We start from the raw sequence: 18,205 nt of genomic DNA on the forward strand, positions 1-18,205 counted from the left end.
CTGACATCTTTCTATCATAGCGGAGATGTTCTGCATATCCTGACACCTTTCTATTATACAGTAGATGCGATGCTCTGCGTATCTGTGCACCTTTCAATCATAGATGCGATGCTCTGCGTATCCTGACATCTTTCTATCATAGCTGCGATGCTCTGCGTGTACTGACATCTTTCTATCATAGCTGAGATGCCCTACTTATTCATACACCTTTCTATCATAGTTGCAATGCTCTGCATGTCCTGACACCTTTGTATCATAACTGCGATGCTCTGCGTATCCTGACATACTTGGGGCAAGGCAAGTATCTTCCTGTGGGCGGTTAACCCTGCTTGAGTCCCTCCCACTAGTAAAATTTTGAACCCCTTAAAGGAGTTTTCCAATTTCAGAGAAAACCTCCTGTCTCCCTGGAACAGTTTGTTTTCCAAATACAAACTGAACTTCACTCACCCTCCCCAGGTCCCGCGCTGAGTCTCCGCCGCTGCGCCTGGTGTCTGTGGTTGTCTGCAGTGCTGATATCACGTCGACAGGACTGCAGCCAATTAATGAGCTGAGCGGCTCGTGCCTGCAACTCACTCGTGCCGCTGAGCTCACTGATTGGCTGCAGCGCTGTCGACATGACATCAGTGCTGCAGACAACAACAGACACTGGGATCAGTGGCGGAGACTCAGCGCTGGACCTGGGGAGGGGGAGTAAATGACAGTTAGTTTTTTCAAATAAACTGTGTCAGGGAAGAGGGGTTTTGCGAAACAGGAAAACTAGTTTATCCTCTGCACTTATATTGTATGTTAAGAAAATACTGATGTAGGTAGATTTTGCCATTTGACCCTCTAGTTATTTTGTGTTTTCCTGAAATCTGATATAAAATTTGAAAAATAAAATGTTCTATACTTTTATGTTGTTTTTTTTTACTTTTTATTTATAATTTAAAAAAAAAAAAAATTATGGAAATTTTTTTGTAGCCTTAAACTTAGACCAAGCACTAATCCTAACCTGAGCCCTAACCTTAGTTTGAGTTAGAAAAAAGTGTGAGAAACTATAATATCAGCTCTTAATGTATGAATCCTGTGCTGTGCTCATGATTCAATACTCTCTTCATTCCTTAGCTGCTTATCCTTGCTTTCTACATATTCAGAGCGCAGCAGCTAAAGAGAAACACTTGCTGACTGCTGTGCTCTGCATAGGCAGCAATAGGCAAGGCACTCACTGTGTTGTTACAAGAGGACGCAGGCACTTGATGGCGTCACTCATTTAACAGTGAGGTGGCGGTGCGGTGTGGGAAAATATTCTGCTCCTATAAACTTTGGCACCCGGTGTCAACCAATCCTGTTGCCCTTTCTCCACGCTATCCACCGGGCAGCCATCACTATGTCGTCTTTGAATGTATCATGGCATAGGAAGCTGAGATATAAGGAGCTATTTTTACGGGGTCGTCAAACAGCTTTATCTATTTAGTCCCTGCCTGTGACGTGTTGGCAACGCGGAATATTAAAGGGGTATGCCCATCCCCAAGATCCTATCCCAATATGTAGTAAGTTTAATAATAATAATAATAATAATAATATTAGCAAATACTTACAATTAGAAATATAGCATAGTTCTTCTGATTAGCTACGTTGCTTACTCCATGTGCAGGGCATTGTAGTAGCTTAGGTATCCATGTTACGACCACTAACAACTAACTGTCACTATATGAGTGGTCGTAACCATGGATACCTAAGCTACTGCAATGCCCTGCACATGGGGTAAGCGACATAGCTAATCAGAAAAACTATACATTTCTAATTGGAGGTATTTGTTAATATTATTATTACCACCTACTACATATTGGGAGATGGGAATACCCCTTTAAAGGTAATTGCAGTCACACCTGATTTTCAGATGCAATGTCTGTTCTAAAGTCTTGTAAGGGCCAATATATATATATATTTTTTTTTCTCCTTGCAGGACAGAAGTACGAGCTCCATGCAGGAACAGAGTCCACCCCCAGCGTTGTAGTCCATGTATGTGACAGCGATCTGGAAGATGAGGAGGACCCAAAAACTTCACCCAAACCTCGAATCATCCCAACACGGCGCCCCGGCCTGCCCCCCACCCAATCCATCTGACTGCGCCCCTCGCACAGTGTTACCACCGATCTTTCTAACACTGATTTCTATCCCTATTTTTCCTCCTCCGATAGATAGTAGGATTTATTTTTTCCTTTTTTTTTAATATAGGGATGTTACTGCTACACGGTCATATTAGCATGTGTCCATATGAAAGCTGTAGTGAAGCCTTCATAAACTTACTGCGTGCCAGTGACGACTCGAAACGCGTCTCATTATCTTCCGAGCCCTGCTGACACCGAGCGAGTTCTTAAAGGGCTGAGGACAGGGGTTTCCCTGTTGATATATGATAACATATCAAAGGCAAAAAAAAAAAAAAAATTGTTTCTTGTTTTGTTCAATGTTCGCACCTCATGTTACGGTTATATTGTGAGTCGTCAACGCATTTCGTGGAGTTTGGTGTTTTATGTCCCTTTAAAACGGGGCCTGGCATTCAGAAAATGGCATTTTAGTATCCCATAAACGGTGAGAAGCTAATGGTCCCATGGAGATTTAATGGTTAATAGGCTGGTTTTTTTGGAATGTTAATCTTACAAAACGGCTACCATACATGTGGGTAGGCAAAAAAATGAATGATGTGGGCAGGGCCTAGTCTGCAAGACATTTATACAGGAATTTAAACAGTGGAGAACCTCGGGGGCGGGGCATGACACATTAAAGAACCAGGATGACTCTCTGGCTCCGCCCCTGAGGTTCTACATTGCCATAGCACACTTGTATTATGCAGTGTTCTCTTCGGAATTCACGTAACATTACTGGATCAAATGACTGTTATCACCACAGTAATTTTTGTGTTGTTGGAAGACAAACAATTCTGTGTTATTTTTGTTGGTTTCATCATGCAAATCTTAACCCCTTAAGGATCTAAACAATTTTTAGTTTTTGTGTTTGTTTTTTTCCCTCCTCTTCTTTCGTGAGCCATGGAACTTTTTTGTTTTTATTTTTCTGTCAACCTACCTATATGAGGTCTTGTTTTTTTTTTTTTGCCAGACAAGTTCACTTTACTATAGAAGGTACTAAAAATTGTGGAGAAAAAAAATCCCAAAATCAGAAGAAATAGTGAAATAAACCCACAATGGTACCATTATTTTTTTATTTATTTATTTTTTTCTTACAGTGTTAGTGTAGTAAAAACACGATCGGTACTTTTACAATGTACAAAACTTGTGTAGTTTTTTTTTTTTTTTTTTAAGCCTCAAAAAAAGTAAGTAAACTTGGTAAAATAAACATTTTATTTGAGTGGCTGTTTTTTCCGAGACCCATAACTTTTATTTTTCCATGCATGGAACTTTTGTGAGGGCTTTTTTTTTTTGCCGGAGTTTTTTTTATAAAAAAAAAACATTTTGATTGGTTGTTATTCCATTTTTAGGGGGTATGATCGCCAAAAAATGGCAGTTTTGGCATATTGTTTTTTCTTTTTTGTTTGTTTTTTTCTTTCTTTACCACATTTACTATATGGGTTAAATAATTTTAAATTCATAGATTGGAAATTGGACTTACAGGGCTGGACCGAATATGCATTTTTTTTTAAATAATTTTATTTTTAATTGGGGAAAAGCAAAGGGATTTTAAAAAAAAAAATAATTGTATTATTTTTAAATTCATTATTTTTTTTATTTTTTTTTTAGTCCCTTTATTGTATGTATCATCACTGATATTGCACTCCAAGATTATGGCAGTATATAGTCTTTGTATGGAAATCCCCTTTACATTTGCTCAATGTGGTTTCTGATTAGAAAATTAGGCCTTTTTTTTTTCCTGAAAACTGCAGAGCGCAGCAGCCGATGAGAAACTCCTCCTGACTGCTGTGCTCTGCATAGGCAGCAATAGGCAAGGCGCTCACTGTGTTGCTACAAGAGGACGCAGCACTTGATGGCGTCGCTCATTTGACAGTGAGGGTGGCGGTGGGGTGTGGGAAAATATTCGGCTCCTATAAACTTTGGATACATGGATAATATCAGATATATCAGTATTATGATTTCCTGTGTAACGAAACTTACAATTCACTACTTAAAGTAGAAAAACTCTGCTGACATGACCAGATCATAGCGAATCATGCGGGTAGGTAATGGGTCGGCCATAGTATCAGGATATGAGGTCACGTTTTGGGTAGATTGTGTATAGTCCGGATCACCGTCATCTTGCGTCCATCTAACATTTGCATGTTGCAGATTTTCCGCACGGCTGAGTCTTTTTTTTTTTTTCGTGTAATAATTAGAAAAAAAAATAAAAATAAAAAAAACGCGCGTTGGGTCCTTTGTTCCGACAGTACAGGTCTTTGTTAATAACGCACTGACGCATTTCACCGTAGCCTAAAATGAACTGCGATTGTTTCTGGATCCAGTTACAATGTGTTCGAGCAGATGCATTTTTGTACATTTGTATAATCGCCTGAGTATGGTGTTTTGTATAAATTAGTTTCAATTTGAGTAGAAGAAAAAAATAATAATAAACTGTGATTATTTATGCCTCCTGCCTCCCGTTATTTCTGCTTGTGGAATATAATGGAAATCGCCATATTGAAAACACGCGTAGGGGATAGGCCGGCGTGTGAACCCTCAGCGGTCCGCGATACCCAGCAGCAGTCATTGGCGGTCCGCCGATCTGACACGCTATTTCCCGTGCTTGTCACACAGAGGACTGAGTGGTAACCGCCGGCTGTTCGCCCCCCCCCCCCCATGACTTGAATGGAGTTCGGGTACCAGAACTTTTTTTCTAAAGTTGGGCCGAACCCGACGGACCCGAACATCCACGGCTCAGCTCATCCTTTCTAATGAAATGACGGATATTTCTTACCTGGACAATAATCCTCAATTCTCACATACATGATGGAGCAATAGCGCCACCCTGTGGCTATAAAATATAATCGGCACTGCAGCAAAACATTCCCGATGGTGGAAGATTAAAGTGAAGCTTCGCCTTTGAATTAGCTTTAAAAACAGAAAAAACTGACCGGCACTTCCAAAACAAGAAATGAGTGTGTACAGGTGCCTACTAGGAGCAGCTACCTCCATATATAACTAACAAACAAAGCAGCACTCTGCAACGCTAAGTATGGGAGCAAGAAATATATGAAATATGAATAGTATTACTGCTGTAGAAAATAGAAATAAATGAGAAATCTTAGCACATAAATTGGCCAATTCATGTGTACCTGGCAGCCATGTTAAGGTGTTTCTCGTTATACCAGGACCTAATATGACAAGAAACGCCTTCAAAGAGGAAGCATTGCTTCTGGGAAGGATTTCTACAAGCTTTTGGCGGTGTCTCTTGGAATTTATGACCCTTCACCCAGAAGAGCATTTATGAGGTCAGACACTGATGTTGGGGAGAGGCCGGGGTCACAATCTCCGTTATGGAGTTGGGTTTCGGGCTCTGTGCGGCTGGTAATGTTCTCCCTCCTCCATGTCTGTATGGACCTTGTGTACTGGGCACAGTCAGGGAGAACAGAAAAATTAAGATTTCCATCATTGGACCTAATGTGCCGAGGCCAACCTCTGAGAAACAAGCCCACAGCATTATCCTCCTCCACCAAACTGTGCAGCGGGCACAATGCAGACAGGCAGGTGATTGACGTTCACCAAAGCCAGACTCCTCCATCAGACGCCAGATAGAGAAGTGCGATCCATCACTGCACAGAACACATTTCATCTAGAATCCAAGGGTGACAGCTTTACACTACTCCATCCGATGCTCGGTATTGTGCTTGGTGATGTAAGGCTGCATGCAGCTGCTCAGCCATGAAGTTCCCGGCGGGAGTGCAGTGCTTGTACTCTGCCTGGACTCTGCAGTTATGAAGCCAGCAAATCAGTGGTGACTTTTCTTTCCTCTGCTCCTCAGCACTCGGCCCCGCACTCTGTAACATTACAGGGTCTCCACTTCATGGCCGAGATGCTGCGGTTCCTTCCACTTATTAATGATATCACTCACAGGTGATGGGGGATGATTTAGGAGGGAAGAAATGTCATAAGCGGACTTGTTACTCCAGCTGCTCCTATTACAGGACCGTGCTGGTGTCAGAAAGCTCTTTACCACCAGCCATTCTGTCACGTCAGGAGAGCGCACTGTCAGTGCGCACTGTAAGAATACCTGGCATGCAGAGACCAGTGCGGTCCTGCAAGTGATGTCACTTGAGGGCGCAGCACTGATTTCTGCACTCCAGGTATTCTTCTTACAATGTGCACTGAGAGTGGGTTCTCCTGACAGCTCATTACTTATTGGTCATAACCGGTGAGGGAGCGCACTGTCACTGCGCATATTGCACAGTGACAAGAATCTACTGAGCATCTGTCGGAATTGACAATTGGCTCATGCTCGGTAAAGTAGGGACTAGCTGAGCACCTGAAACAGAGGTCACTGATGACTCTTCGTTTCATGGAGGGGGCAGAGGCTGCGGTCACTGCGTTGCATGCACTGAGATTCTCAAACAAAGCATCATCAAAAAAAGGAAGTCGTAAAAAAAAAAATCAATAAAAATAAAGCAGATAATGTAATGAGGGAAAGGTGGGGTCTTTTTAATTAAAGTATATTAGATTAGAAAATAGATTAGATGATAGCGTTAAATGGATAGGAAGTTAGGATGAAAATGAATTTGTGTTTTGGACCGACCCTTTAAACTGCTATATGGCGAATGATTGTTTTGTTCATTATCATCCACTTTTTTTTTTTTTAGTAAAGGCTAATGTTTATGGGAACCTTAAAGGGGTTTATTCAGGACTATTTTTATTTTTTTTTGCTATGGGCCTAAAAGTCGGTAGTTGCTAACTACATGTCTGTTCTACCCGGCGCTGGGAAAGAGTGCCGTGCCTGGCGCCGACACCACACCATTTCTGCTGGTGATTCAGCGGCTCAACGTCAACAGAGCAGCTCTTCTTCTTCCGCTCTGACGACGGGGTGTGACTGTTGACGCCATGCTGATTGACAACCGACTCCCCGCAGTTAGGCAGCAGGGAGCCGGCTGTCAATCAGAATTATGTCAGCAGAGCAGAGCGGAAGAGAAGGCGTTGGTCTGTCGACGTGGCGTCAGCAGAAGCCACAGAATCGCCACCAGGAATGGTCTCTGACCGCAGAGATCGGAGCCAGGGAGCAACAGGTAAGTAGTTAGCGACTACCTGCATGTTAGTTTCTAGGCCCATTATAAAAAAAAAAAATAGTCCTGAATAAAGTCTTTAAGTCAATGTCCAGCTGTAACAATCTTTGCAACAATAATCAAATGATGGACTCACATTTCCAACACTCCCATATAGTGAATAGTTGATACTAGAAATGAGCAAATCAATTCGCGGGATATTGGTGTAGTGGCCACATTAGTAGTCCATGGCCGCTGGATAGGAGTCCTGTGAATCTCCTATCCACCGGAAACAGGAGGAGGACAGGGAATGCTGGTGGGTAGGAGGCAGATCGCAGGGCTCCCATCTGGTGGTCAAAGAACACTGATGTGTCAACCAAGTTAGGAAGAACTGATTTGTTCATGTCAAATTGATACTAATTTCCCCGCGACTTGTGATGTTCTTTCAGAGCAGTCTCTTTGGCGTTCTCTGCCGCTGTCTCCATGGATGCCAGTCTCTTCAGCAGGATCCAAGAATGTTACCGGGTCACCGACATTAGATTTGCAGCTATGTGCAATGAATTTAGAGGAAAAAGTCACAATACTGCATAGGATCCATGAAAAGGACTTCTTTGCTTACTTTTTAAAATACAATCCTAAGGATATGTTCACATTGTGTTTTTCAAAATGGATTTTGATCCGCTTCAAAATACACATAAAAAAACTCAGTGTGAATATACCCTGACTTTTTTTATTTCAATTTTAGAACCGATTCTGCTCCAAAATCCACTTCAAAAACTCTTTGTATAAACTTCTTTTCCCATGTAAAAGAAGTGGGGGGGAGAAGGAGGTTCTTTTCCCATGTAAAAAAAAAGAAGAAGCATCGTCAATTCTGGAACTGTTTTTGCTTTAAAATAAAATCTAAGTAAATAAAAATGTGATTGGAATGGAAGCAGAGAATGTGCCTCATACGCAAAATCAGTATCAAAATCACACCAAAAACAGTGGCAAAAAAATAATTATTTGAAGCATTTTTATTTTTTACATGGATTTTTTTTAGCCAGTAAATTCCACATCAAAAACTCTGCGTGAACACATGCCTTTAGGTTATGTTCACCCTTTTTTTTTATATGAATTTTTCTGGTTGAAAAATAAAAGTATGTGAATCATGACGTGTTCACACAGAATTGAAAGGGAACATTTCTTGGAGAGCGGTGAGGTTAAGGCACTAACATTAGAAACTATAGCACTCCTATAACACTGATGGAGACCACCAGTTTAAACAGGGAGACTTACAGGCCAGGCAATGCCCCATGGGAGAAGGGTATGCAAATTAGATCTTCTCCTAGAGGAAGAAAACGGTCTCTCTAGTGCTGCCTACTGGAAAAAAACGATCCTATAAGTCAACGTATGATCCTGTAACAAAGGCGTTTTAGGAGATTAGCCAGATCAAAGTCATATAGAAAACTAAGACCTCCATCTGCAGGTAAATAACGATGACTGAAAGCCAGTGGCTGCAGGGAGAATAAAACTTCATTTTCTCCCTGCAGCTGCACTTCCAGTGAACCAGCCTGTCAGGGAAATATTAATGTCAGGAAAATGTTCTTCCATATTTGCCTGAATTAGATGTTCACCCCCCTCCCTTATTCCCCTTCTGCTTAGCACAAAAGTCCCAATTAACACACGTCTTAGAAATAGCTTACTCAAACAAATGCCAGCCAAGGAGTGTTATAACTTCATTAGGAAGAAAGCATCTTGTCCCTGGCACACGCAGGGGGGGGGGGGGGAGTAATTACTGGCAGGATTGCACTAATTTGCTTGTAACTGTGAAAGTTGCTTTCCTGAGCTTAACAAAGAAATCTCCAGACAATCAGACTAAGAAACAAAATATGAACTATTGTAAGTTCCATGCGTCTGACAATAATGGGACCTATATTTCTAGTGACAGAATCAGCCCAGGAATGTATCCATAGTTTTCCGTGGCTGTAAGCAGAATAAGGGAGCTGTAGCGCAAAAACCCCAGAATACCAGACTGCAGCTATGCGATGTATGGTCTCTAACTGAAGATAAAATCATAAGGGAAAAAATGGCGTCATGTGCAAGCTTCTGCGATCAACAAGCAATGAGTTATTGCAAAAGTTAGCGTTTTTAAAAAAATGTACAGGCTGGAGACCAGCCCACATGATGTCACCACAGGGCTAGTGTGGCCAGATCTCCCCTTAGGTATAAGAGAATCCATGGAGAATACAGGAGCACTCATTGCCAGGAGGTATAAGGATTATAAGCAACGGGTCCTGTTCGATAACAGCATAATCAAACTGGGGAGCCCCTCCTCCACCTATATTGAATTGTCTCAGCGATTGTATAGTTTAAGTTATCTTCTTTTATCCTGTTTATTTTTTGTAACTGCTTCTGTATTTTTAATGTCTTCTTTGGAACATCCTTGTATATATTTTTCCTAAACACTGCCTCCCTTTTGGATTAAATATAAAGTTTAATAGTTCTGTTTCTTTTGTTCTGTAATCGTTCCCTTCCCCAAAGCCATATACGATGCCAAAACGCAGGCGTCCGGCCAGGCCCGTATTATATTTCAAATTCGGTCGGTGGTGGCAGAGAGTAATAATAATCGGGCTATCGTGAAGCTGACAGTGATCGTACGAAGGGAGTAGACAGGGATTCCATGCTTTGGAACCCAGAGGTGTGATGCCATACACTCACGGGTCGCTTGCTAATACCTACGTAGTGAGTAGTCTGGATAGCGTGCTCGTGATTCCAGACGAAATACTGACAGTGTGACGGCACGGTGAGATTTTGCGTGATCTCCCTGGTGTCATCCCTCCCTGTTTGGAATCCCTGACAAATTGGTGGCAAGCGGTGGGATATTATAGAACATCAGTGGCTGTATTGAGCAATCATTCCTGTCACTGAAAACTTGCACAGTTCTTGCAAGAATTCTGTGCAGAGTTTTAAGAAATCAGACTCAGTGTTTTAATATTTTTTATCTGGGACATTACTATACGTGTAGCAGTTGCATCCCCTCCTCTTCTCTTGTTTTTCTATCCTATCTTTTATTTGGCAATAATGGCTGCACGTCAAGAGCCCTGGTATCAACAGCAGATGAAGGCCACTCTCACTGCCCTCTGTGAGCTGAGACAGTTTTACCCCACGGGCAAAAACAGGGCCCAAATGACTGCAGAACTGTTGCAAGGTGCTGCAGAGCCTGTCCCACAGCAGAGCCCTGATGATGGGGTGGCCAGCCAAGGCCCGGACGGCGCTGCTGCAGGGGTCCCATCTGTGATTGCCAGCCAGACCCGCAGCCAAGGTAGTGTGGACCCCCACCTGCAGATGGCCCTGGAGCAGCTCACCGCAGACGATCGTGACGGACGACTGCAGCTAATCCTGAAATTCCAGGAGCGAGAGGCTGAGAGAGCTGAGCACAAGCCCAAGCTGACCGAGAGGAGCGCCAGGCCAAAGTTGACCGAGAGGCGGCTGAGCACCAGGACCAAGCTGACCGAAAGGAGCGCCAGGCCCAAGCTGTCCGACAACACCAGCTGGAGCTAGCCCGGATTCAGAAGGAGTCATCCTCCACGCAGACCCGTGAGTCCAACAGTGCCAACTGCTTTAAACCCCGTCCTGAGCATTTCCCTGTGATGGAAAAGGATAGGGACTTGTACACATTTCTGCGAGGTTTTGAAAAGGCCTGCAGGCAGTATCAGCTGCCCAGGGACCAGTGGACAAGGTACTTAACTCCAGGGCTCAGAGGAAAAGCTCTGGAGGTCTTTGCCTCTCTCCCTCGAGAACAAAATGGAGACTATGAGGCAGTCAAGCAGGCCCTGATAAGAAAGTACCAGCTGTCTCCGGAGGTTTAACGGAAAAAGTTCAGGGCCCTCCAACGTAGACCCCATGACAGCTACAGTGATTTGGTGGATGGGCTCAGAACCAACTTTGAGCAGTGTGTCCAAGGACTGTCCGTTACCACCTTCGGGGACCTGAAGGATCTGATTGTGAAGGACCAGTTTCTTCATCTTTGCCCAGTGGAAGTGCGACACTTTGTGCTTGACCAGGAGGCCAACCGAACACAAGATGTGCGGAAGTCAGCCACCGCCAGCTGGAAAGGGGGTAAGTCTACAACGACCCCCAGTGTTCCAGACAGCCGGCCCTCAGCGGCTTCTGCCCCATCTTCCAGCACCTGGACTGCATTTGACTCCCATAAGTGCTATACTTGTGACCAAACAGGTCACATCAGCCTTGTCTGCCTGAAGAGGCAGAAGATGAATGACGCGCCCCCAGGGCCGTGGGGTACTCGGCAGCTGGGCCTCTGGTTGTTGGGGGATATCACGGTAGCCGGCCCGGTCCGTGACCTAGGGCGGTCAGTGCAAAAAGGGGGGTACTTTAATATGGGGTTTTTGGGATTTTTCATGACGCCACTTGTGGATTGCGGCTAGAGGGAGCCGCCGCTGCGGAGCAGTCCTCTGGAGCTGGGGTTGCGGCAGCAGGGATGGTGCGGCTCTCCACAGGTAGAGCTAGCTCCAGGACTGTGTAGAATGTGTAAGGTGCACTGGGCCTTGTAGTGCAGGGGGGAAAGATGGCGCAGACTAAATAATTGGACAGAGGCGGTGCAGTGCAGTCATCCGTGTCTTTACTCACAGTTCTTTAGTTCCACAGGTGCACTGTACAGGTGAAGGCCTCCCGCGTCATGCTGCGTTCACCGGGCAGGGGTTCAATCCTTCCTCAGGCAACTTGGAAATACCTGGCAGAACCCCACTTTCTCATGTTCCTATTTTGACCATCTTCACACTGGTCTTTCTCCCTCCTGCTCTGCGCTGCCCACTCTCAATCCTGTTCGGGTACTCTGAAGTCCCTCCTGTCCGTCGGAGTTACTCAGACTTGCATGACCCTCAAGGGACTAGAATGCGGCTACGATTCCTCTGTCTTCTGACAGATGCGGGGCGTACGGGTGCCGTCCTGCACGCGCCGTACCCCCTGGGATCCTTTCCTAGAACGGAGCCTACTCCCTGCTCCCCTCCTGGGCCTCCAGACCTGGCCCTACTTGTGGAGCAGAGCTCCTAATGAGACTCTGCTCCCGGACTGTTCTTCTGAACTGTCCCGAGCTGTTCTTCTGAACTGCTCTCCAGAACTATCTGACCACCACCCTAAGATGGCTTCCCTATCTTATACTTCTTCCAAAGTGCTCCCTCTAACTACTTCCTCCACCCACACCCACTACTGGTTCCCCCTACCTTTGGGTTCCCCCCACTCCAGCCAGGGTCAGGGCTCAGCAGCTGCGCTCTGCATGTTGCCCCTCCAGCCGGCCTGGAGCAGTGTAGTGTTGGATGCAGGTGTTTGGGGTTCCGGGCAGCACTCCCTCCTTACCTGAGAGAAGGGAGACACCACACCTCTGGGTGAGGTGCAGTACCTCTGTGGCGACTGAACCCTCAGGGGCGCCACATGAACAGCACACCTGAGGCCCCAGGGCCTACTGCTGCCATTCTTTTTGTGGGTGGGGTGGTTGGCCGGGGCCGGGAAAACTTACAACCCATTACCGTGGGCAACACTGTCACTGTCGGCCTTAAGGACACTGGCGCAGTACGTACCCTCATCCACCCTGAGTTCGTGTTATCAGAGGAACTCATTCCTGTAAAGACCCTGACTGTCACCGGGTTTTGGGGTATTCGCTGTCCCATACCGATGGCCCGAGTTTTCCTGGGCAGGGGTGCGGGGGGGGGGGGTTAAGGGAAGTGGGGGTGTCGAAGAATCACCCCACTAATGTGCTATTGGGAACTGATCTGGGACGGTTGGTTGCCCGATACATTCCTGACAACCTTCCCAGATCTGGTATGTCATGTAATGCCGCTGTCAAAAATGTCAATGTGATGAATAATAAAAGTGTGTGTTGTAGTAAAGAGGAACTCAGCCACCTCACCCCACGGGATGATGCTGTGGAGGATATCCTAAAGCGAGCCAGCATAAGTGCTAAGGGAAAGGGGAGCAGGCACGAACACCAGGAAGCAGGTCGTCCCATGCAGGTGACCAGTGTCACACCAGATGGTGACATGGTCAGTGGTAGTTGCCCCATGACTAGCACGGCTCCAGAGGTGATGAGCAGGGATGGGGAGAAACACAGGAATCAAAGAGAAAGAGGTCCTGTGCCGAAGAGCAGTGTGACGACGGACTGTGACAAAGCCGGGCATAGCTCCCCCCTAGGGAGCACAGCTCCCAAGGTAAAAATATTGACAGGTAAAAAAGTAGGCCCCACAACCAGGCAAGGTAACAGGAAAGTGTGTCCCCCAGTCTGTCAGGAGTATAGGAGTAAGGTACCCATAGCCTGTCAGAGGTGTGGGGAAAATGTATCCCAAACTGGTCAGGGTGATCGGAAAGCTGGACCCTCAGGTTGGTGGGCAAGTGGGTCTGCGGCTTTTCGGATCAGCAGGAAGGGTGAGGCAGGAGGTGGGCTTAATGGGGCGATCTGTAAATCACCCCTTACACCACCTCAAAGAGGGGGAGATGTCAGGGAAATATTGATGTCAAGAAAGTGTTCTTCCATATTTGCCTGACATAGATGTTCACCCCCTCACTTATTCCCCTTCTGCTCAGCACAAAAGCCCCAATTAACACACGCCTGAGAAATAGCTTACACAATCAAATGCCAGCCAAGGAGTGTTATAACTTTGTTAGGAAGCAAGCATCTTGTCGCTGGCACACGTAAGGGGGTAATTACTGGCAGGATTGCACTAATTTGCTTGTAACTGGGAAAATTGCTTTCCTGAGTGTAACAAAGAAATCTCCAGACAATCCGACTATGAAACTAAATATGAAATATTGTAAGTTCCATGCATCTGACATTAATGGGACCTATATTTCTAGTGACAGAATCAGCCCAGGAATGTATCCATAGTTTTCCGTTGCTATAAGTAGAATCGCTTGCCGATACCTACGTAGTGAGTAGTCTGGATCGTGTGCTCGCGATTCCGGACGAAATACTGACAGCATGACGACACCGGAGAGATCACGCAATATCTCACGCTGTCAGTATTTCATCCGGAATCGCGAGAACACGATCCAGACTACTCACTACGTAGGTATCGGCAAGTGAACCGTGAGCATATGGCGTCACACCTCTGGGATCCAAAACATGGAATCCGTGTCTATGCACTCTGTATGGTCACTGTCAGTTTCACGATAACCCGATTATTATTTTTCTCTGCCACCACCGGCCAAGTTTGAAATATAATACAGGCCTGGCCGGACGCTTGCGTTTTGGTAGGGTATATGGCTTTGAGGAAGGGAACGATTACAGAACAAAAGAAACAGAACTATTAAATTTTATATTTAATCCAAAAGGGAGGCAGTGTTTAGGAAAAATGTATACAAGCATGTTACAAAGGAGACATTAAAAATACAGAAGCAGTTACATAAAATAAACAGGATAAAAGAAGATAACTTACACTATACGATCGCTGAGACGATTCAATATAGGTGGAGGAGGGGCTCCCCAGTTTGATTATCCTGTTATCGAACAGGACCCGTTGCTTATAATCCTTATACCCCCCTGGCAATGAGTGCTCCTGTATTCTCCATGGGTTTTCTTATACCTAAGGGGAGATCTGGCCATGCGCTCCCTGTGGTGACATCATGTGGGCTGGAGGGGTGGTGCTCCAATGGACCGTTATCGAACGGGACCCCTTCTTATAGAATATATAACTCCCGGCTTGAGTATGGACCTATCTTTAGCTGGATCTTTTATGCCAAAGCAGGGCCCTGCCCACACACTCCCCTGTGATGACCTCACATGGGCTGAGCTCCACCCTTTGTCTTTATTAAAATCTCTAACTTCTGCGATAACTTCTCGCTGGTTGATCGCAGAAGTTCGCGAGTGATACCATATCTTTTATTACGAATTTACCTTTCGTTAGAGACCAGACATGATCTAATTGCTGTCCGTTATCTTGGTACTTTTGCGCTATAGCTCATCGGCAGGGCTCTCAGATGCGGAAAAATATGTTTTGTTCCTTAGCTGACCCTGTCACTAATAATATGTGTCCCATTATTATCGGAAGTATATAACTTCCGATATTCCATATTTCGTGTCAGTGCCTGCGAGACTGCAGATTGAACACATATGCAAATGAGTATGTACTGGCTATTGTGAGGAGTGTGGTAGATCCCCTTTGAAGTTTAATGAGCGGTTTCCTCTTTCTTTAAATCTCTTGCCCATATGCTGAGGTGTCTATTTAACACAGGTCTATGCTACTACAAGCTCCATTTGTATGGTAATTAGACTGGGGAATTGAGTTTGCCACCTCTACTGCACACTGCTAATTTGCAAAGAAGCAACTGGTTAGAGTGTTAGCTCTTGCTCCTTTGACAAATAGTATGATAGGGGAGGGGGAATGAGGGGTTTGGAGGAAGACAGAGAGATTTCTAATATTTTCTATGACACAGCCTGTTAAGATCTGAGGTTGTGGGTTGTAAGTAATCACCTAGGCAGGTTGCAACAATATTTTATTGATCACAGCCATGGTAATAAAGCAATTCCAGGTAAATGGCCAAAATACAGCTATCTCAGTCCTTAAGTTCCCAATCTGGGTTCAGTAGTTCCACTGGCTTTGTATAAGGCCATACTCACTGTCTCCCAACTTTTGGTTGGCCCACAGATTTCGTATCTCCAGCCAGTATAATCTGTAGCCACAGTCCATGATCCTCTAGACGGCAGATAAAATGATGAAAGCACAGGTATCCAGTAGCAGCAGTACTTTTAAGAAAGTTTATATCCAAACGACATAATCCATAATGGTAACATGTTTATCCATCCATCCTTCCAAGTCCACGGTCTCCATCCTCTTCCTTCAATCCTTCCACACACCTCTCTAAAACATGTCTCCACTTTCTTCCACTGGGATCAGTCCCCTCCCAGGTCAGAAGTGATCACACGCTCCCCCTTAAGCATTCACTTTTTCGCTAAAACAATGAAGAATATTCTAGAAGCCTTCATCTGAGACTGCATGTAAGACCCCCTGTGGTGACGGCTTCACTGTGTCTACAATCTACACACACATAATGAGATTATTGGCTGTTGGAACAATGGTTGGATACTCCTCTGAGATACAGATATCCTGAGATACAGATTAGTGGAACGCTGGACATTTTACAAGTGAATCTAGTGCACATACTGACAAGTTAGCAGAACTATATAAAACATAACAAGTAAATCACTGATAAAACACAATAATAATATTGACAAAAATGGTGATCCGTTGCTGGAACAGTATCAGAGTCTTTAGTAAGTGGGCAGCTCCTCACACAGCCTAACATGATATAAACACTATTTATCTGCAGATTACTGCTATGTCTAGAGTTTTTAAAGGTGTACTTTGCCTTTTAAAGGGAACCTGTCATTAGATACGTGGCTCTGGTATGATGAATCAGAGCACGGCTGTGCAATTGGAGAAAGTAGCATCTTGCATGTGAACATAGGGAGAAACCTATCATCAAATGGAGAGGCGTAGAGAGAAGACGTCCGGGTGCAGTCTAGTCAGGTCTCTCCCTTTAGTCCCCGACCGGATTTTCAAACAATGTTTTCTCTGAAGCATTCTGAAGAAAGACATACATGGCTGCCATGGAGCAGCCAAGCTCCAATTCATGCTGCCCGTGCTTTGGGCAGAATAAATATAATGACATGTTCCCTTTTGCTATTGTATTATAATTTTTGAATATTTTGCATTGTTTTTAGTTTCACAATATTTGATGCTTCCAATCCAATGGATAGCATAATCCACCGGACCAATATTAAGTTGGGGGGTGGGGTGTTAGAATGGTATTACGGTGATGAGTGAATGCGTTATGTTCGTCCATTTGCTACGACGCCGAAAATATTTCTCCCATAAATATTGGATCGATGCAGACCCCAATATTCATCACTAACCACTGGCTCCAAAAGGTCTAAAAGCCGTGCTTTGACCAGAGGAAGCTCTTTGGTTTGGAAGTGTACATCCCCGCCTCTGCGTAAACTAATCTCAGCCTTGGTGTCTTTTTCCCAGCAAATCTCCCTGCTGTAATTACCTGGTCACTGCATGAGGCCTCTACTTCAAAGGTGATTAAATGTCGTCTCTCTCTCTCACTTCGTTTCAATTAGTTTTTCTCTTCCCCAGCCACAATGAAACTCATATGTTCAATGTGAGGGTGATATGTACCTTCTCTCTGGAGATGTCTTTATGGATTTTAATTTTTCTCTATGACAAAAACTTTCTTTTGCCATTAATATTGCTTCTTACTTATTTTAATCAGTTTTTTTGATCACATTAACCTGAGCATTTTGACATCTATACCCAGTGTGAACAAGGCTATAAAATCCCAGAGTTACATTTGTATTTTGTGTACAGATACCTAGCCGTGCAGTAGTCAGCGCCATGTCACGCTTCTCTGTTTTCCTATAGTTTGTTCGGAATTGGGAAATAATTGTGAGCAGATGGAGCAGACATCTGTGATTGTTCTGCTCTTTTTAATATCGATGCTTAGATTTCAATTATACTTTCACCCCTGAAGAAGCAGCATGTGTTCAACGTGATGACTCCCGGAGCGCTGATAACCCGAGGTGGTACCTGGATGTGACTGCATCACAAAGACCACTCAAAATCATCAAAGCCAACTGCAGGGGAGCTCCTGGGGCTCGGGGTCATCATCTTCATGCTCCATTAACCTTCATGACATCATAATGTATTCATCTGACATTGTGTGAAAAAAGTCCCAAAGTACGTAGTGAAAAATATTTGAAACTTTTTCTTTTAAGGAATATGGCTTCCGTCTTGCTTTAGCGTGATGCACATATTTGGTCTCTGGCTCGTTCTGCAGTGACGCGAGTCACTAAATATAATATATTTTTCCACAAAATAAAACTACTACACTGCTAAAAAATATATAAAAGGAAAACATAAATCAAGAGATCGGATCTCGATGAATGAAAAGTTGAAGCTGAGAATCTTTACTGATATAATTTTATTATTAGTTATTATTATAGCGCCATTTATTCCATGGCGCTTTACATGTGAAAAAGGG

At 44.4% G+C, this 18,205-nt stretch overlaps 1 protein-coding gene across 4 annotated transcripts in view; it reads left to right on the forward strand.

Annotated features, from left to right (window-relative positions):
• RCAN2 (regulator of calcineurin 2) overlaps positions 1–4,574 on the forward strand; it is a 98,195-nt gene extending 93,621 nt beyond the window's left edge. For all 4 annotated transcript variants that reach the window (XM_073673924.1, XM_073673925.1, XM_073673926.1 and 1 more), the window contains one exon: positions 1,946–4,574. In XM_073673924.1, coding sequence (XP_073530025.1) covers positions 1,946–2,106 — 161 coding nt within the window. In that variant the 3' untranslated portion in view covers positions 2,107–4,574. The remainder of the gene's footprint in view (positions 1–1,945) is intronic.
• The last annotated feature ends 13,631 nt before the right edge of the window (positions 4,575–18,205 follow it).

The sequence above is a fragment of the Phyllobates terribilis genome, unplaced genomic scaffold (genome assembly GCF_046119375.1).
Source record: "Phyllobates terribilis strain yellow unplaced genomic scaffold, ASM4611937v1 Scaffold_3__8_contigs__length_932513732, whole genome shotgun sequence".
Lineage (NCBI taxonomy): Eukaryota > Metazoa > Chordata > Amphibia > Anura > Dendrobatidae > Phyllobates > Phyllobates terribilis.